The sequence below is a fragment of the Pseudophryne corroboree genome, chromosome 1 (genome assembly GCF_028390025.1).
Source record: "Pseudophryne corroboree isolate aPseCor3 chromosome 1, aPseCor3.hap2, whole genome shotgun sequence".
In the NCBI taxonomy this organism is placed as follows: domain Eukaryota; kingdom Metazoa; phylum Chordata; class Amphibia; order Anura; family Myobatrachidae; genus Pseudophryne; species Pseudophryne corroboree.
The window spans coordinates 436,881,582-436,902,754 of NC_086444.1; the positions used below are offsets into that span (position 1 = coordinate 436,881,582).

General features: G+C 42.4%; 1 protein-coding gene across 2 annotated transcripts in view; it reads right to left on the reverse strand.

The window, feature by feature from the left end:
* Window positions 1–13,329: 13,329 nt before the first annotated feature.
* Window positions 13,330–21,173, reverse strand: part of LOC134891074 (Fc receptor-like protein 5) — a 30,162-nt gene continuing 22,318 nt past the window's right edge. For both annotated transcript variants that reach the window (XM_063913508.1, XM_063913509.1), the window contains exons 8-9: window positions 15,592–15,632; window positions 13,330–13,512 (exon numbers count right to left, since the gene is read on the reverse strand). In XM_063913508.1, the coding sequence (XP_063769578.1) occupies window positions 13,486–13,512; window positions 15,592–15,632 (68 nt within the window). In that variant the 3' untranslated portion in view covers window positions 13,330–13,485. The remainder of the gene's footprint in view (window positions 13,513–15,591; window positions 15,633–21,173) is intronic.

Genomic DNA, 21,173 nt, shown 5'->3' on the forward strand with positions numbered 1-21,173 from the left:
TTAGGGTGCAGGGTGTTAGGAATAAGGGTTAACATTAGAAATGACTCCGTGTCAGTATTTTCAAGACTGGGATGCTGCTGTTGGTATTTTGACAGCCAGCATCCCGACCGTCGTTATAACAATTAATTAGCCTAATACTGATTTGGCCATTGACTGCCTCACACAAAGGTACAAATTATGTGACTACTCAGGAACGTCCGGTGAGGTAAATGGCTGAGGAGACACTGGCTAGTACTAGAGCCAGATTTAAACACAATATATGAGCCAAAGAATTCATGTGAGCATTATACACATGTGCAGCTGTATAGTACTGTTATATACTGATGGAAATTTGGTGAGTTTTGATCAGAATTGTGCAGAAAAGATAGGCCCTCACCTGCCATAGACATTTTACTCCAGAGATTTGACTACAAAAATGATTAGAATAATAAAAAGAAGATATTACTAATATAATCTTTGTATTTTTCATATACTTTATATAGTCAAAATTCTGGAATATACTGTATGTTAGTATGGCAGGAAAGGCTCTGCCTCAGCTCACCGCATGTCACTGCTATTCATGGTATAACTAAATAAAGGGCTGACCCTGTAACGGGTGGTATTCATGTGACCGGCGGTCGGGAGACCGACAGTCACATGACCTCCTCCACCATCCCGACCCCTCACTATCCCGATGGTCGGCATGCCGACCAACAGGGACTATTTCCACTTGTGGATGTCCATGACACCCATAGAGTGGGAATAGAACCTGTGGCGACCGCAGGTCGCCACCGAGCCCGCAGCGTGGCGAGCGCAGCGAGCCTGCAAGGGGCTTGCTGCACTCGCCCCTCCCCACCGGGATCCCGGCATCGGTATGCTGCCGGGATCCCGGCGTCGGTAAGCTGACCGGCGGTCTCCTGACCGCCGGTCAGCCATACTACACCCCCTATAACAACTGCTGCCTATAATCAGTAACAGGGGCTGTAAACAATTGATTGCATTTCTACTAAAGATAAAACCTTGAAATAATATTGTGACAACACAATCCACTTATGATCTATATATGTGTGTAATAATCATGACTATAACTGATAAACAGGGCTGTTTCTGGACAATTGGCTCCCAGTGCAAACAGCAAAAAACGTGCCCACCCCATGCACATTATGAAAACCAAATAATAAGAAAAAAGGAGTGTGACCCCGCTGCAAGATGCATGGTCTTGCAGGAAAAGATTACCTTACACCCCAGTTTTGCACCCTGTATCCACAGTCAACGGCCACCAGAGGGGGAAAAAATCAGAATTCGGGCCACTTACCTTATTTGTAATTTTTCCTCCTTATAGTAATGCCCTTACACATAATGCACCACACTGTAATGCCCCTTACAAATTATGCCATGCACCATTACACCACTTACACATTATGTCACAAACCATAATGCTCCTTGAACATGCCACACACTGAAATACCACTTACACATTATGCCACACACCATAATGCCCCTTATGACATAAAGGGCCCCTTACACCATATTATGCCCCACACAAATAGTGCCATTTACACCATATTATTTATGCCCCACACAACAGTGCCCCTGACATCATATACCCACACAATAATGACCCTTGTAAAATATGTCCCTACCTGCTCGTTGTCAGGGGTTAAATGCAGAATGGCAGCATCTTGTTCACATGCCTCACCCCCCTCTCCACACACACACACACCTAATCAAGGGTCCCGGCACCTCAGGTGAGCACTGTTCATGCCTGCATTCCTTTCTCCTAGTAAATGTCCCTTCCAAAATGGCCACAACCTACTCTAGCATCCTTTACAACTGTCTTCTCTCAGGCTGCAGTCATTTTGGGGGGGGGACATTTTCACAGTATTCTATGCAGCCAGCCAGACCGCATAAAATACTGCACACACTGGCCACAGGCCAGTACTCCACGTGTTTGAATGGCTGGCCCGCCCCTAGAAATGGCCCTGATTATATATATCTCTTAAGTGGCCAGGCCTTTCAGGATCTTAGGGCCCTGTGCAAGTGCCCCCTTGTACACCAGGACATCCCTTCTTTCTTCCTGCATCTGATTGTCATGGGAATAGGCAGGAATGGTAAGCAATAACTTTGGACAGGCCAGGGAGTTGAGCTTTGGGTGGAATAGGGGCAGAGCTTCAGATGGGCCAGGGGCAGAGCTTTGGATGGGTCCAGGGGCTGCACCTCAGGGAAGAGTTTTAGAAAGGCTGTGGGGTGGTTGGGACTTCATCCAGATGGTTCGGGGTGGAGAGGTGAGTAAGCTGTGCTGTTGGTAGTGGCAAGAATTTTTTCCCCCTGTCAACAATGTCTGCACTGCAGGGGATACTGTTGGCCTATTTTCAATGGAGGCCTGGAGCTGCAGCTCCATCTGCCCCATTGTTAATCCGGCCCTGCGTAGTATATATATCCAAGTACTGCACAAGTCTTAGCAAAAGACAGTTGGTTTGCAAATTTTTGAAAAAAGGACAGTGTAGCACCCAACACACAGCCACATACAGTATGTTCAGTGAATGCTAATATAACAAGACTAACAAAGAAAACAGTTTGTCTGGTGTGAGGAGATAAAAATGCTAACCAGTGGCAGATTTTACCTAGTGGCTGAGGGACTGCAGCTGCCAGCTGCCCAAGTAATATTCAGCCAATGAACTCCAGCTCCAGTCACACGCCCCATCACTGCCCCCAGTAATGATAATCTTTTATTTGTTATCCCTTACTACAGTATGTAAGTCTTCTGTGAATGTTTCTCTTTTTGATGGCATTGTTATTTTCTATTGGCTTTGTTCTTGTTGTTGTAATTTGCAAAACCTAATAAAATCATACAATTAAAAATAAAAGCAAAATATTTTTCCTAAACCTATATTTCTACCATCCGAGAAGTTATAGTTAAAAGAGGTGTTATCCCCTTTACATTTTAATTATCAACCTGTTTGGTTCAGCACAAAATCATTTTCACAGAGGTTAAGAAAAATGTTCTCTGTTTGTTACCAACATAAATCTATAGCAGAATGCAGAGATTTAAAGTTATGTCATAAAACGTAACAAATGTTTCTAAGAGTATCAAACTGTAAATGGCAATGTTACTGAAGGCTTCACAACTTTTGTACTAGGATTCAGTATTTATTAGTTTCAAGTGGTACTGTACCCTGTTTTAATTAAGGAATTAACGTATTGTTTAATTTCTATATACAGTAAATTTGAGTAATTTGTGTACACACAGGGGAACAGAAAATAAATTATTTGTTCCTGTATTCAGTTTCTGATATAGATGTCAGTACAGAACGTGTAATTAAAATACTACATACTGCAGGAAGGCACCCTAATTTATTTACCAGACTAACTTATTTCATCATTCGTTTGATATATTATAAATCTCAGCTTTCTTCTTTCCATCACTATAAACATAGGCTGACGCTTAAATCATGTTACTGTGCTACTTCTCCATTGTTTCTTTCTTTTTCTTCATTTTTGTTTTAATTTTTTAGTAGGTTCAGATTTGTAAATTCTACCTTTTCAGAAGGTCTCCACCGCCTCAACAAAAAAGTTCCCTCATTCCTGCTTAACAGGTTTCCCTTGTGCTACTCTATTGCTTCAGATGGCAGCATCTCTGCAAGATGGATGCCAAATCTGTTACCTGAGAGTTGTTTATTTTAACTACACCCATTCTACTGCTATAAAGAGGGAATATTATATGTCAAGAAGCTGAAGTTTCATATGGTTTTACTGAAAGTCGCTTTCAATAATTGTTATTTAAATTGATTTTAAAGCGATCCATATTGATCTAAATCAATGTGTTTCAGGGGCTAAATCACACATTTATAAACAGTAAAATCCATATAAAAAATTGTGTGTTATTAAATGTGCGTTTTAGCCTCTAAAACACAACATAGATTTATATTTGAAAAAAACAACCCTGATCCAGGCGCTAATTGATTAATTGTATTATTTACTTTTAATTTGAGATTTATAAACTTAAAGCTGCAATCTTTGTCCAGCTGTACCTGTGTACGTACAGCTAAAACTTGATCAAATATTGATCAAGAAGCTACACAAGAGAAAAGAAAAATGACTGATTGCGCTATTTCTCCAGGTGCGTATATGAATAAAAACACGTATTTTTCACTTCTCTGGTGTTTATTTTAGTACAAATGTTATATCTCATACAACAATATAATAAAAATGTTTTAAAGTATGCATACTCATTAGGGGCTCATTCTAAAAAAATTTTTTATAATAATAATAAAATGATGATGTTTCTCTGTTTTAAACATCCAGTGCTCAAATCTATCAGAGACAATTAATAGTTCCACTCCTGGATTAAATGCAACATAATTTATGTATCCACAACGTTTAAACGGTGATTTTCCAAAGATGAAAACTCAGTTCTTTGTTTAAAGACACAACATTGAATAATGCTTATCCTCGTTGTATTAGAACTCAGTCTTTTGCATATGACCACAGTTCTCATTCATATATTTGCAAAGTCCATAGACTGACAGTTTCTAAATTGAGCCGCTTACCACCGTGTCCGTGGATGCAGACGTGATGGGGAGATCCTCGCCGTGCACAGCGATGCTGGTTTGCTTTCCCTCTCCCCGTCCGTCCTCCGTGGTGGTAGCGGTGCTGGATGGTTTCTAACCCTCAACGTGATTGGGGCCGCTTGTATGTGGACGATTTTCAGAGTAGACTCTCCACCTTGCTAGCCGCGTCTCCTCTGAGTCTTTGAGGAAGCACCTGTGTGCGAAACGCGTTAGAGAATTGCCTTTCACCTTGCTAAGTGATCAGCGACATTGTTTGGGATCAACCCTGCCGGATTGGGAGCTAAGGACAACCAACGAGACCTCCTACACACCTGCCGCTCTAGCTGAACCGTAATCAGAGGAGACGCGGCTAGCAAGGTGGAGAGTCCAGCACCGCTACCACCACGGAGGACGGACGGGGAGAGGGAAAGCAAACCAGCATCGCTGTGCACGGCGAGGATCTCCCCATCACGTCTGCATCCACGGATACGGTGGTAAGCGGCTCAATTTAGAAACTGTCAGTCTATGGACTTTGCAAATATATGAATGAGAACTGTGGTCATATGCAAAAGACTGAGTTCTAATAAAACGAGGATAAGCATTATTCAATGTTGTGGAAACTGTGTCTTTAAACAAAGAACTGAGTTTTCATCTTTGGAAAATCACCGTTTAAACGTTGTGGATACATAAATTATGTTGCATTTAATCCAGGAGTGGAACTATTAATTGTCTCTGATAGATTTGAGCACTGGATGTTTAAAACAGAGAAACATCATCATTTTATTATTATTATAAAAAAAATTTTTAGAATGAGCCCCTAATGAGTATGCATACTTTAAAACATTTTTATTATATTGTTGTATGAGATATAACGTTTGTACTAAAATAAACACCAGAGAAGTGAAAAATACGTGTTTTTATTTTTATTCATAGATTTATATTTAAATAAAAATTTTCCCTTTAAGCTGGATACACACTATAAGATTATCTGTCCAATCTTTCTGGTTGGAGTGAAAATCTGGTAATGTATAGGAGCAAATGACAATTGACCATTTTCTCCCAAACACTGGAAAACAGACAAAAATGGATGTTCAGAGAAATTGGTTAAATCCAGTTGATTTAACCAATTTATCTAAACAACCATTTTTGCCCATTTTCTGGCTTTTGGGAGCAAATGGTCAATTTCATTTGTTGATATACATTACCAGAGTTTTGCTCCAACTAGAAAGATTGGACAGATAATCTTAAAGTGTTTACCAAGAAAAGTGTGCCTGGTTATATGGTGCATTTTACAAATTATGGTTTTCATCTCTGCCTTAGCACTTTCTTTAACTTAACATATCTAAAGCTGGGTACACAATGTACCGAGATTTCTGGCGGACACCAGTTTTGCCAACCGAGTGGCTCATTCAGGCAAGCATATACTCATACTAATGATATGTCGGTCCTCATATAACAGCTGAGCTGGCATTTGAATTTGCCCATCCAGCTGTGATGTCAGTCCCTCCAGCAAGTATACAGGTGGGCACCGGACTGCCTGTACACACAGCCAGATGCATCAATATATCTGCAGATATATTGGACATCAGATATGCAGCAGAGCAGATGCAATATGTCTACAAATGACGATGTTCACAGACATTTCTTTTGTATACTGTACACCTGCTGACAGGTTTGTGATATATCACCCAGGGTGTGCCCAGCATAACATTGAGCTTATTGTCACGCCTCCTCTGCCCCTCCAAGATTACATCCTCTCCACATCCCCCTTTTTGCTTGATTACTGTCCTCTTTTCTTTCCATGAAGTCCACTTGTAGGTCTTGACCCCACCCACTCTTTTACCCTCCACATTCACAGTATTTTCAAATCCTGCCACTTTAAAATCCTTCCTTTCACTCTGGATGTAACCAAATCTCTGATTCATGTACTCATCATCTGGACAATTACAACCCATTGCTCTATGGTCTTTTCTCTTAAATCTATCATCAGTGCTCGCCTCATTTTCCTATATCTTGGCTCTGACTCAACCTCTTCTGTTTTTCCGTTTCTCACTGTCTCCCCTACATAATACAGTTTAAGTTCTTTTCATGTACTTTAAAGTCAATCACTTCTTCCCTTCTTACATCTCCAAACTCATCTCAGCCCACACTCCTTATTGTCCTCTGTTGCTTGTCCTCAAGACTCCCCCCTTCCTTTGGAACTCACTCTACCCCAACCTTCAAGAATCTCTACCAGATAAACATGCCCTGAAAATGCACCTGTTCACCAAACACCACCAGCCCTCCTTATGATCTTGACTCATGCCTTATTTTCTCCCTTCAAGTTCAGATCCTAGTTTACCCCAGATTATAAATTCTGACAGACAGGCTTTCAACCTCCTTGGTTCTCATCCTGAACTATTCTTGTCCCCATTACGCAAGTGTGGGTAACTTGCCAGGCAAGGCATGAAAACTTGACTAGACCATTTGAATTGAGCACTACCAATCCACCCAAAGTGGCTGCATCTGGGAAGAAATGGATGGCACCCTAGCACTATAGTCAGAAATGAATTGACCAAGGAGCTTTGTGAAATGCAATAACTAGTTGGTCGTCTGAGTCTCCTATTAGTTAGCCTTCTTCTTGTGAGGAGAACTCTGAGTCAAACTTAGGCTTCAGGTTCATGTTACTTAGATCTCTGAGCTAAGAAAGTGTCAAGCAGCTTTTCAACTGATGGAGGAACCCGAGTCAGTCACATAACAGATTTTGATGTAAAGTTTGTCAATTTTAATGGATTTCCCCATTGAGCATGAAGAAGGATTTCTGTTCATCTCACCTCACATAGCAAGTCTAGTTAGCATGACAACACATTGAGCCAGGTATCTCACTCAAACAGCATCAGAGCGGGAGGTTGGTTCTCCACCCTTCAAGCCACACCGTGGATATCTGCACCCTCAGGGACATCTTAAAAGAGGAGGAGTCCCATGTGCGTCTCCTTCTGGGCAACAGCATTGTTGACTCAGGTCAATTAGGGATCCAAGCGCTGTCCCTGATTCTAGTGAGAATGCGCAGGTCTCCGGGAAAATGGCAGCCATTTTCCCAGTAATTTTCCTACTGCACATGCACGAAATGCCCGGAAAAGTGCAGCCGCATAATTTATCCAAGTGATTTCTGTAGCGCTGCTGCTGTCATGTGCTTTGTGTTTCCTCTGGACCACAGGGACCCGCATGGACCGCACACACTGTACCCATTATAAATACGCCAGTGTGCTCCCTGTACTTTAATACCCATTAGATAACTTTACCTGTAACTGCAAATAACACATTTTTCTAATCAAGGTTTAGATTTCTAGCTAGTCCCTTTATCCAACAACAACATTTTTTTTTTAGAACTGGTGAGGTTGCTCATAGTAACCAATCAGATTCTACTTAACATTTATCTTGTTACTTCTAGAAGATAATAGAATCTGATTGGTTGCTATGGGCAACATCACCAGTTCTAAAAAAAAAAACTCCCACCTTAGTAAATTTACCCCTAGAATGGACAATTTACCCCCTAGAATGATACATTTGTATCTGGTTAAGATACAAATAAGAACAAGAGAATTGTTTAAATGAATAATTAGACACTACACTACAAATGCTCTATAATTAATATCAAAAAGAAAGGTACAGAAAATAAGACTAAAGACTTCCCATACATAATTCATGAGGAGCAGTCTTTGAAGTAAACTTAAAGAAGAGAGCGTCAGCCAAGCATCCTTCACCCCGAACAGAAATATGTGTGAGATGCTATTTACAGCTTGACAGGAACACTTCCCAAAACAAGAAAATACAGTGAGTCATTTGGGTGTGGTGCACTCTGGTCAACAAAATATTTATTAAAACTTTGAACTTTATTGAATTTATCATTAAAAAATTCTAATTCAATTCAGTTATATTCCTTTTAATTCATTACCCCTGATTCATATAAATGGGATTAATGTTAGAACATTCATCAAAATATTAAAAAGAAAATATTATAGAAGGTGTGCTGAAAGAACAAAATAATTGTGATTAAAATTGCAGAGTAGCTGAAGAAAATAAGTATAGAGTTCTCCAACTAGAATTATGGTGGTCATTCCGAGTTGTTCGCTAGCTGTTTTCGGTTGCTGTGCAGCGATCAGGCAAATAATCAGCAATTCTGCGCATGCATATGCGGTGCAATGTGCACGCGCGGCGTACTTTCACAACAGCCAATGTAGTTTCACACAAGGTCTAGCGACGCTTTTCAATCGCACTGCTGGCCGCAGAGTGATTGACATGAAGTGGGTGTTTATGGGAGGTAACTGACCGTTTTCGGAGAGTGTGTGGAAAAACGCAGGCGTGTCACATACAAATGCAGGAGTGGCTGGGGAAACGTAGGCGTGGCTGGATGAACGCAGGGCGTGTTTGTGACGTCAAAACAGGAACTAAACAGCCTGAAGTGATCGCTAGCTAGGAGTAAGTCTCGAGCTGCTCAGAAACTGCACAATCTTTTTTTGTAGCAGCGCTGCGATCCTTTCGTTCGCACTTCTGCTAAGCTAAGATACACATCCAGAGGGCGGCACTGCGACCATAGGGATAGAGCTGGTTCTCTGGAGATGGGCAATTAGCAGTTTATAAGAATGAATCTTCTTACTTTCTATAACCCTTTCTCAGCAGCCCTCCAGAAGATTGGTGCATAGTTTTTTAGTAAAACACACACAAACTTAAGAGGTCTATTTACTAATCCTTGAATGGAGATAAAGTTGCTGGAGATAAAGTACCAGCCAATCGGCTCCTAACTGCCATTTTTCAAACACAGCCTGTGATATAACAGTTAGGAGCCGATTGGCTGATACTTTATCTCCAGCGACTTTATCTCCATCCAAGGCTTAGTAAATAGACCCCTAAATATATTACAGACAGAATTATAAGGATAGCGAGGGGGTTTACATTTCATTGTTTATTTATTGTGAAAATAATGGCAAAGTTGCTGTAAAGACCATTGAAACTCAGACTCCTCACCTTTTTTTTTATAAGAAATTCCTTTGTTACATAAATGTATTTTCTTATATGTCACATCTTCTAGTCTCTATTGCAGGGTCATATCAGGTAGAAAATCCCTGAACTAATCAGAAGTGCACTACACTGAACCCAATATGTACAGTAGAACAGACAGCTCTTTATTTATATATTTATTATACCATATATAGCGTCGGATTGGGGCATGAAGGGCCCATCGGTAAATGCAGTGGTAGGGGCCCATGCTTAGGGGTGTGGCCAGTCTGCAGAGGGGGTGTATCCTGCACTAATGGCTTACCATAGAGTGTGCATGGTCTGGGCCCCTTGATGAAAGTATTCTCTGCATGATAATGTACCAGATTAATAGCAGGAATGCACTGTACAAAATACACCATAGTCCTGTGCAGTACAATGTAACATATATATAATTCAAGTGCACAGTCTGGAACCTGATCCCTAGAGGAGGGGGTCAGTCAGCTGGGCCCACCCGGGTTTTTCCCTGTTTCCCTGTGGTCCAGTACGACCCTGCCATATATGTAGATGAAATGAGCTGAATAATATGACACTAGCCCATGATTGTACAGTATCTTAATTATTGCACTTTTATGTATGTTCACTATGTAAACCGGGAGGCATTTGATATGCCGGCTGTCTGGATCCCAACAGCCGGCATACTGACAACTATTCTCCCTCTTGGGGGGTCCACAACCCCTCTGGAGGGAGAATAAATAGCGTAGCGCACGTAGCGCTCCACCATGCCCACAGCATGGCAAGCACAGCGAGCCCACAAGGGGCTCTTCTGCGCTCGCCCTGCTGCCGGCATGCCGGTGGTCGGGATCCCTCCGCTGGTATGCTGGGCACTGGGATTCCGACAGCCGGCATAACATACTACACCCATGTAAACCCATACGCGCAGCAAGGGGGGGTCCGAGTATCTAGAACCCCCCCTGGCCGTCGATCCATCATAACTGCCGCTATTTTTTTTTTTTCATTAAGGAGGTCAGGCTGGCTGTCCATAATGCAGCTGCGGCACTGACCTAACATTGTCAGTGATTGGCTGGCCACTGGCTGCAAGTAGGGGGAGCTGCAGCGGCAGCTTCTCTCAGTCAGTTCTCGATTTGAGAGGGATTCAGGTGAGGTGGAGGGGAAAGAGTTGAACAAGAGAGGCAGTAACTTACTGTCTCCGCCACTCCCACTGACTGCAACACCCAGGTTTGTGCCTCATTAATCGTTGGGACTCTGAGGAGATGGGGTAGTGTATAATAAATTATGGTGGCAGGGTGAGGCACATCATGTCCCGATTACCAAAACATTTGTTAATGTGGATTTGTGTGTTGTGTGTGTTTACTATGTGTAGGTTATATGTGTGTATATGCTGTGTGTGTATACAGTATACTGTATATACTGTATGTATGCTGTGTGTATATAATGTATGCATGTATGTATGTATGTATGTATGTATGCTGTGTGTATGTTTGTAAGTATGCTGTATGTATGTATACAGTATATGTGTGTGTGTGTGTGTGTGTGTGTGTGTGTGTGTGTGTGTGTGTGTGTGTGTGTGTGTGTGTGTGTGTGTGTATATATATGCTTGTTGGATGGACCGGCACTCTACCCCTCAAATGACAACCATACCCTGGTGCCCTCTGGAAAACTTGGTACAGACGCCTCAAACAGCAGCGGCACTCGTGGGATTTGTAATCAAGAAAAACGTGTATTTCACATACACGTTTCAAACGTGTATTGCTTTTGATTTTGATGTGAAATACACGTTTTTCTTGATTACAAATCCCACGAGTGCCGCTGCTGTTTGAAAGAGGCGTCTATATATATATATATATATATGTGTGTGTGTGTATGTGTGTGTGTGTTTTACATATGGCTCAGCACGCAATTAAATGTACTGTAAGTATGCATTTAAAATCCTGAGATGACATGATTATAGTTTATATACATATATATCTGAAGGTGCACTAGGTGCACCGAAAAGGCAGACCACCCTGATGTGCTTGTTAAGTATTGTTCTTGGTAACCCGTCATAAAGCTATTTATTTGTGTGTACTTTATATCACACTTTGCTGCTGATTTATAGAGACAATTTTTGCACTTATAAATGTGGATATGCGGGGTCTTTTTGAGATTTATGCAACATATTTATGTACCAGCTCTCTACCCAGAATTGACCATTTGGTATGTGCAACAAGTTTTTGTATATATATTCATGCATTACATACATGTACAGAAACCCCCCCTATGAAAATCCTGCGTTTGCCACTGAAACCATATGAATTATGCAAGTAAAGTTTTAGAAAATGTATGTATTCCAAAATTGCTGAGCTCATGGGAAAAAAAAAATGACCATCTAGTAAAAATGACTCACAAAAAGCTGAAAAGGCCACTGTTCCCTGAGGAAGTTAGCAGTGTTGCTCATAAAACATGTAAGAAGGTGGTCTCCTGCTTACAACTGCATTGTTTGACAAACTTGGGGCAACAGAAATGTCTCTCTTATGTCCACATGGTGAGTATATGCTATACTGTAATTTAACCAGGGCAGTGTGAGGGAAATTAATTTCTTTAACATATTAATGTCTGAAAATACTTTCCTATTTTAGCAATTGCTGTAACTTATAGAAAAAAAACAGACATTTGGAATGGAAGACCTTATAAGACCATTTTTACTGTAATGAACGTGCCCTGGCTATGGAACTGTTTTTAGGCTTTATTACTAACCTAATTAAGGTAAGCACAATAATATATACTTTTTGATGGGGTCTATGTAATAAGCCAGGAAGAGAAATAAAGTGGACGGAGCTAAATAGTGGCCAGTCAGCTCATAACTGTCATTTTCAAACACAGCTTGTAACATGGCAGTAAGCTGATTGGCTGGTATTTTATCGCCGTCCACTATATCTCTCTCTAGGACCCCTAAGTTACATATATCGTATCAGAGGAGTAACTAAACCAGGACGTAAGGGCTGCTAGCAATTCTAATATTCAAGGACATCGTTGAACACTGTGTGGGGACATTTACTAAGCAGTGAAAAGAGCGGAGAAGTGAGCCAGTGGAGAAGTTGCCCCATCAACCGATCAGCAGCTCTGTATCATTTTATAGTATGCAAATTATAAATGTTTCTTCAGTGCTGATTGGTTGCCATGGGCAACTTCTCCACTGGCTCACTTCTCCACTATTATCACTGCTTAGTAAATGTCCCCCACAGTTAGGAATGATAACACTTGTGCACCAGCTATGTGGTCTGGAAAATGAGAACTGCTGGGGGCCCTTGAGTACTGGGTTAGCCACTTCAGATGTACAGTATCACATGGAAGGAGTTACTATGCTGAAACTATTTTTTTTTTTTTTACACACTATAAAGCACAGAAGAAGACAGTATGTTTACCATTTTTTTCTCTGTTCTGGTCTATTCCGCACTGACGGATAGGAGGGATTCTATAAACATTTCCAACCTTTGAGAGCTGTGAACTTGGTGTTATGCTATTTCAGGTTTCCTAACAATGTGGCACAGGTCATGTAGGGTTGGGTTCAGGAGGAGACCGCACACCGGTCATATGTACAATTTGTGTTAAGTACAATACCATAACGCCAGTAATATTGTCACGCAATGCTTTTGTTTTGTTTTTTTCAGCAAGAAGAGTTTATAGGCTAGTAAATTAAAACTCCCTATAGTAATATCAGTCATCTTTGGTTGTTTCTTACATCCTTTAGAAACAGAGACTATAGCTGTCTTTTCCATTAGATGGATCAAACTACTGATGTGATCAGATCTGCAGAACAAAATGATAAAATGCTGAAACAATATTTTTAATAATAAATACTTCATAATGTATTAACTGTTCACAAATTCCGTAGCTGCCTTTTTATGTTTGTCTGATGAAATCTGGAAACATTTCCCATCATTTTCTAAGAATCCATGTCATCTTCCTCTCTGGCAGCATGTTACAGTGAGGTGACCTTGCATCCTCCCTAGCAGAAAGATTATTAATAAGTCATAAATACAGTTTGTGGCCAGGAGCCATAGTATCACAGAATTGTAATACAATCAGTTCATTAGCCATAATGCATTAAATACAAAAGTGACTACAGATGTGTCAGCCTGTCTGATTCTACTGTATTATCCTTACACTTTATATTAAAAATTGTGGAACATGGAAGATTGGCGAATATGCTCACAAAGCAAATTTTGAATATCAGGGAAATATGGCCAGGATGTTGGGTGAAACGGATATGGAAGCTGGGTTAAACTTTGCATCATAGTCAAGTTAATATGAAATTCTTGGGGAAGATACAATTATCTGCATGGCTGGTGGATCTCTGATTAGGGATGGACATCAAAATCCGATGGTTAGCAACAAACAATGTTTTTGATCTGATGGAAATACTTTATCCCTCAAATTGTGTGAATCCGATGGTTGCCAGCCATCGGATGCAGCTTTCCGATGCACATCTGATGGCTGGCTGTTATTGTTGAAATGCGGACACATGGAAGTGGTGTCCGTAGCTCAGCTAGTGCGCATGCATGAATCTATGACTGCGTCTGCACATGCACAGTGTCTAACTATGGTATTACCATCAGATGGTTGCGTCACCCGTCATATACTTTTTACTCCAGAGTTTTGACTACAAAAATGATTAGAATAATACACAGGAGAGATTATAATATATTCTTTGTAGTTTCCCTATACTTTTTATGGTCAAAATTCTGGCATATACTGTAGTATGGCAGGAAAGGCTCTGTGTCACCTGCCTCGCCTCACCGCATGTCACTGGACCTTGTATGTTATGTTGTCATGTTTTGTTGTGAATGTGCATGACAGAAGAACTAAAACGTGGTGACATTTGATTTTTTCATGCTATTTGTTGCACAAATTAAGTTAGAAGTATCATTCAGTTCAAGAGTGGCACATGGAAAATCTGAAAAGCATGATTCTCTGCACTGTGCACTGGTGGGTTCTGTGAGCTGTTTGAGTGGAGTCACATGGATATTCTCATGTTCTGAAAAGAGGATATCTGCCAATAGAGTAACATTAGAATAGGGAACTCTGATCCACCGTCACACTTGAGCAATGCTGCAGCTTTTGACAGTTGACACAGTGCTATCTATTCACTTTTATTGTCACACAGAAAGAGCATTATGGGGACATCAATTGAATGCAATGTTGAGTGGCACTGGGAATGAGTGCCCTGAGCTATTCAATTATTTCTCATTGCGTCTGGCACTTAAGTTGGAATATGCAGTTTACCACACCTAATGCCAGGGGAATAGTCAAGGTAATTGGTATTTTCTGACCTGGGGCATTTTAAGAGAGGGGGGGACCAGCATGCAGCTTCTGTTGCGGGCCCCTTCCTCTCTGGTGGCTAGTAGACTCTGGCATAATGCCAGAGTCTACTGGCTGTGGGGCAGCCATTTTCCAAGTGATTTGTGATCGCACTGCAGGGCTGTTGCTGCGGCACTCCGGAGGTTTAAATATACTCTATGGGTGCAGTGTGCGCAGTGTGCACAGTGTAGCCCCCCCCCCCCCCTCCCCGGACCCAGGGACCAATGTGCAACGCACACACTGCACTCATTATAGAAACACCTATGTTTCTGACTCATGTGCCAGGCACGATGCTTTTAGCGCGTGCAGTAAGTCCACAACTAGCACCATGGCACTAATTTAGTCAGATTTATTTGCTCGCAACTCAGGAGGGCAATTTTTGGATTGCAAAAAGTACATAATTTTATCATTTTTACTGATTTTTTTTTTTTTATCGATTTCATACCGAACTGAAATCCAAATCTGAACCAAACCACTTCAGCTGTTTATTTTTTCCAAAACCAAAACACAATGATTAATTAAAACCGAAACATGGGGGTTTGTGCACATCTCTACTCTAAATCCAATTTAGCTCCTCGACTAAAAACATTTTTTTTTAGATTTTACTAGTCTCATATGTTAATGTCATTATGAGATTGCTGGTGAGAAAACATCTGCTTTTCTGCTAATAGAGCTTTCGTCATTTAATACACTGTCCCCTAATTGTTATAGAAAACAATTTGCTTACTTCAGAAAATGTCTTGGACTCTTCAGCATCTTCCGGAGAATCTGTAACAAAGGGAGGAAAAGGAGTGACTTTACGTACAGTATTCAATTCCCAACACATTTGATTGCCATGTCAAAAACAAATATTGCATCATTATTTAGTAATTTTTTATACCCTATTTTTATGCTAACTCACTTTTGAGCACGTGCAATACATTACTCAAAAAGGTACACAGGGGGAGCTGTACAAAGAAGTGATAAAGGGGGTCATTACGAGTTGATCGCTCGCTAGCAGTTTTTAGCAGCGGTGCAAACGCATTGTCGCTGCCCACTGGGGAGTGTATTTTCGCTTTGCAGAAGTGCGAACGCTTGTGCAGCAGAGCGCCTCCAAAATCTTTTTGTGCAAAACAAGACCAGCCCTGTAGTTACTCTTCGTGTGCGTTGATTCTAATGACGGAGGGACGGCTTTTGACGTCACACACCCACCCAGTGAATGCCCAGCCACGCCTGCGTTTTTCTGCCACGCCTGCGTTTTTCTAAGCACTCCCTGAAAACGGTCAGTTGACACCCAGAAATGCCCACTTCATGTCAATCTTCCTGCGTTCGGCCGTGCGACAGGAATGTTCGTCAGACTCTGTGCAAACTACGATGCTTACTGTACCTGTACGACGCACATGCGCATTGCGGTGCATGCACAGAAATGCCGATTTTTAGCCTGATTGCTGCGATGTGAACAACGGCAGCTAGCGATCAACTCGGAATGACCCCCAAAATGTCACATGCACTACAAACAGCGCTATTTGCAGATGTGTCCTCATATATTGTGGCTTTAGTTGTGCTCAAAATGTGCATTTTATATGCAGAAATAAAGCAACTTAAAGCGACAACACTACAGTACTTTGCTAGATTACACCAATCAATTTGCTGTGACGTTAGTACATCTGTGTGTGAATGAGTCTGTATCTGTATACAGTATGAAGTGCTGCAAAGCAGCGGCCGTGGCTTTTTCTCATTCCAAGTTCTGTTGTGCTTCACCTATGATTCTGTATATGTTTAACACTAATCCCTGTATGGTTCCCTAATCCATGGGGTGCAAATTGCAGCCCAGCATCTCTAGTACACTGTGAATGATGTTTTACTGCATCTGCTATGCAAGTAGGATAAAAAATGTAAAGAAAAACATGGTACACTACATCTCTCTATTGTTTCAGTTGCGCCGGGAGAGTCACGCCAAATGGTATATAGGCACTAGGTGTATGAGATACATCCAACATCTGCTGTACATGAAAGCAGATAACACAGAGAAAAACACTTTTTTCTCTGTGGTATCTGCAAACATTTAACAACTTCAAAGTTGTCATACAAAAATCATGCAGATGATACAAAAAAATGATAAGCCCACTTTTGCACATTACACTGATTGCACCGCCCCCCCCCCCCCCCTCCTCTGGATTTGCCCCTGTCTGAGGAGCTTGATATCACCCCCACTCCTCTCCAAATCTGCAGCGCTTCATGACACTGAAAATAATTTTCTTCCCATAATTTCCATAAGGGGGCATGTCCATGCACCCCATGATTAGAGCATGCCCCTGAACCCATACCTGGGCCCGCCACAGCTCTCTACACCACTGAGCGGGGTCCCCGCTATCCCACAATGCGTAAGCATCGTGGCAACAATGTAAGACAACACATCTGTAGTTATACTAACTACTGTACACATTTTAATTTTGTATCTATGTTAACTTATATTCGGAATGTAATATCTGTACTTATTTTTTTTTTTTTTACCAGCTTTACTCCTTTATATGGACCTTTGTAAACTTTGTGGCACCTTACAAAAAATAGGATTTTAATTACCTACCGGTAAATTCTTTTCTCGTAGTCCGTAGGAGATACTGGGAATCCATTTAGTACCATGGGGAATAGACAGGACCACTTGGAGCTATGGGCACTACAGAAGTTTGATTACGTGCGCTGGTTCCACCCTCTATGCCCCTCCTACCAGACTCAGTCTAGGAAACTGTGCCTGAGGAGACGGACATACTTTGAGAGAAGGATATAGAAAAGGAAAGTGGTGAGAATTCAAACCAACACGAGAACAAGAGGAAAGACAAGCTAACCTAACTCTTAAACAGGGACAGCAACAGCTGAACCAAACAACATTACTTAACCAAGTAACAGAGTAGGAAGAAGGAAGCACCAGGTGGGCGCCCAGTATACCCTACAGACTACGATAAAAGGATTTACCGGTAGGTAATTAAAATCCTATTTTCTATTACGTCCTAGGGGATACTGGGAATCCATTTAGTACCATGGGGATGTACCAAAGCTCCCAAACCGGGTGGGAGAGTGCTGAGGTTCCTGCATAACTGATTTACCAAACTGAAGGTCATCAGAGGCCAAAGTATTGAACTTGTAAAACTTAGCAAACATGTTCGAACCCAACCAAGTAGCTGCTCGTCAGAGCTGTAAAGCCGAGACACCCCGGGCAGCCGCCCAAGAGGAACCCACCGACCTACTAAAGTGGGATTGAACAGATTTTGGAATCTGCAAACCTGCCGTGGAATAAGCATGCTAGATAGTGAGCCTGATTCAGCGTGCAATTGACTACTTCAAAGCAGGACATCCAATCTTATTGGAATCATAAAGAACGAACAGCGAGTCTGATTTCCTATGACAAGCTGTTCTCTTCACATAGACCTTCAAAGCCCTTACGACATCCAAAGACTTTGAAGTAGCAGAGGCATCCGTAACAGCCGGAACCACAATAGGTTGGTTGATGTGAAATGCGGACACCACCTTACGAAGAAATTGCTGACAAGTCCTGAGTTCAGCTCTGTCCTCATGGAAAATTAAGTAGAGGCTCTTGCAAGACAGCGGCCCCAGCTCCGACACACGTCTTGCTGAAGCCAAGGCCAACAGTGTGACGGTCTTACACATAAGGCACTTTACGTCTACCTCCTGTAATGGTTCAAACCAGTCCGATTGAAGGAACTGCAGTACCAAAGTAAGATCCTAAGGTGCCGTAGGAGGCACAAAGGGAGGTTGTAAGTGCAGAACACATTTAAAGAATGTCTGGATCTCAGGTAGAGAAATTAATTATTTCTGAAAGAAAATAGACAAGGCCGAAATCTGAACTTTAATGGAGCCTAGGCATAGGCCCACATCCACTCCCGACTGCAGAAAAAGCAGGAAACGTCCCAGATGAAATTCCACCATAGAATATTGTCTGCTCTCACACCAAGAGACATATTTCTCCCAGATACGATGGTAATGTTTAGACATTACCCCCTTTCTGGCTTGGATCATATTCAGGATAACCTTGTCAGGAATCCCTCTCCTGGCTAGAATCAGTCTTTCAACTTTCATGTCATTAAATATAGTTGTGGTAAGTCTTGCTAGACGAAAGGGCCCTGTTGCAGAAGGTCCTCTCGAAGAGGCCACAGATTTTTGATCAGCATCTCGAGAAGATCAGCATACCAGGCCCTCCGTGGCCAGTCCAGAGCAATGAGGATTGCTTGAACCTTTTCCCTTTTTATTCTTTTTATAATTCTTGAGATCAGAGGAATGGGAGGAAACAAGTACACCAGCCAATAGACCCACGGAGTTGTCAGGGCATCTACCGCTACTGCCTGTGGGTCCCTCAACCTGGAACAATACCGCTTGAGCTTCTTGTTGAGTTGAGAGGCTATCATGTCAATTTGTGGATACCCCCACTGACTCATTAACCACCGGAACACCTCCGGGTGGAAGCCCCATTCCCCCGGGTGCAGGTCGTGTCTGCTGAAGAAGTCTGCTTCCCAGATGTCTACTCCCGGAATGAAGATCGCCGACAATGCCACGGCGTGTTTTTCTGCCCAGAGGAGAATTCTTGACACCTCTGACATTGCGGTTCTGCTTTTTGTTCCGCCTTGTCGGTTTATGTACGTTACCACCGTCACATTGTCCGACTGGACCTGAATGGCCTGATTCTGAAGAAGAGATAAGGCCTGCAGAAGGGCGTTGTAGATAGCCCTGAGTTCCAGGATGTTTATTGGCAGGACGACTTCCTGACTTGACCATCTTCCCTGAAATTGTACCCCCTGGGTGACTGCTCCCCAACCTCTGAGGCTTGCGTCTGTGGTTAGCAGAATCCAATTCTGAATCCCAAACCTCCGACCCTCGACTAGGTGAGAAGTTTGTAGCCACTGCAGGAGGGAGAACCTGGCTTTTGGTGACAGACAAATCCTTTGGTGCATGTGAAGATGTGATCCGGACCATTTGTCCAACAGATCCAGCTGGAAGGGCCTTGCATGAAACTTTCCATACTGAATTGCTTCATAAGAAGCCACCATTTCCCCAGAAGGCGTATGCAGAGATGTACTGAGATCCGGGTCAGGTTCAAGATGGCCCGAACCATTGACTGGATTACCACTGCCTCTTGCAAGGGAAGGAACTTTCTGAGACACTGTGTACAGAATCATTCCCAGGAAATGAAGTCTCTGCGTTGGTTCTAGGTCAGATTTTGGTAGGTTCAGAATCCACCCATGATGTAGGAGTAGTCTGGTTGAGAGACCAATGTTCTCCAACAACTGCTCCCTGGACGGTGCCTTTATAAGGAGATTGTCCAGGTATGGAATTATGTTTACTCTTTGTTTGCGGAGTAGTATCATCATCTCTGCCATCACTGTGGTGAACACCCTCGGTGCCATGGAGACACCAAATGGCACGGCCTGGAACTGGTAGTGACAGTCCTGCAGTGAAAACTGTAGACAAGCCTGATGAGGTGGCCAGATCGGAATATGAAGGTACGCATCCCTGATATCCAGAGACACTAGGAATTCCCCCTCATCCAGACCTGAGATCACCGCTCTCAGAGACTCCATCTTGAATTTTTTTACACTCATAAGTACGGGTTCAATGACTTGAGGTTCAGAATCAGTCTTACCGAACCTTTCGGTTTCGGTACTACAAACAAGCTGGAATAGTCACCCTTGTTTTGTAGTTGAGGTGGAACTGGAACAATGACCTGGGTCTGTAATAGTGTGTAAATGGTGTCCTGTAAGGTTATACTTGCCTCTTGTGAAACTGGTAAGACTGATTTGAAGAATCTGTGAGGTGGGAGCTCTTTGACCCAGGGATCCTGGCACAATCTTTTCCAGATGTGACTGAAGAATTTTAGCCGGGCTCCCACCAGCTTGTCTTCCAGGCATCACGGTCCACCATCATGCGGAAGGTTTTGAGGAAGAAGAGCCTGAGACCTGTACCTGTGAACCAGCAGTCGCTGGTTTGTGTGGTTTACCTCTAGCACCTCTGGCGGCGGTAGAAGATCCTCTGGCCTTGCCCCCAAACCTGGCAGTCCAAAAGGACTGTAAATTGGGTCCTGAGTAGGCCTTCCTAGCTGGCGGAGCTACTGAAGGAGGGTATGTGAACTTACCCACAGTAGCTTGGGAGATCCATTTGTCAAGTTCATCTCCAAATAAGGCCTCATCTGTGAAAGGCAGGTCTTCCACGCCTTTCCTGGAGTCCAAGTTAGCAGTCCACTGATGTAGCCATAATCCCCTGCGTGCCGACACTGCCATAGCTGTACTGCGTGCATTAAGCAAACCTATCTCTTTTATGGTT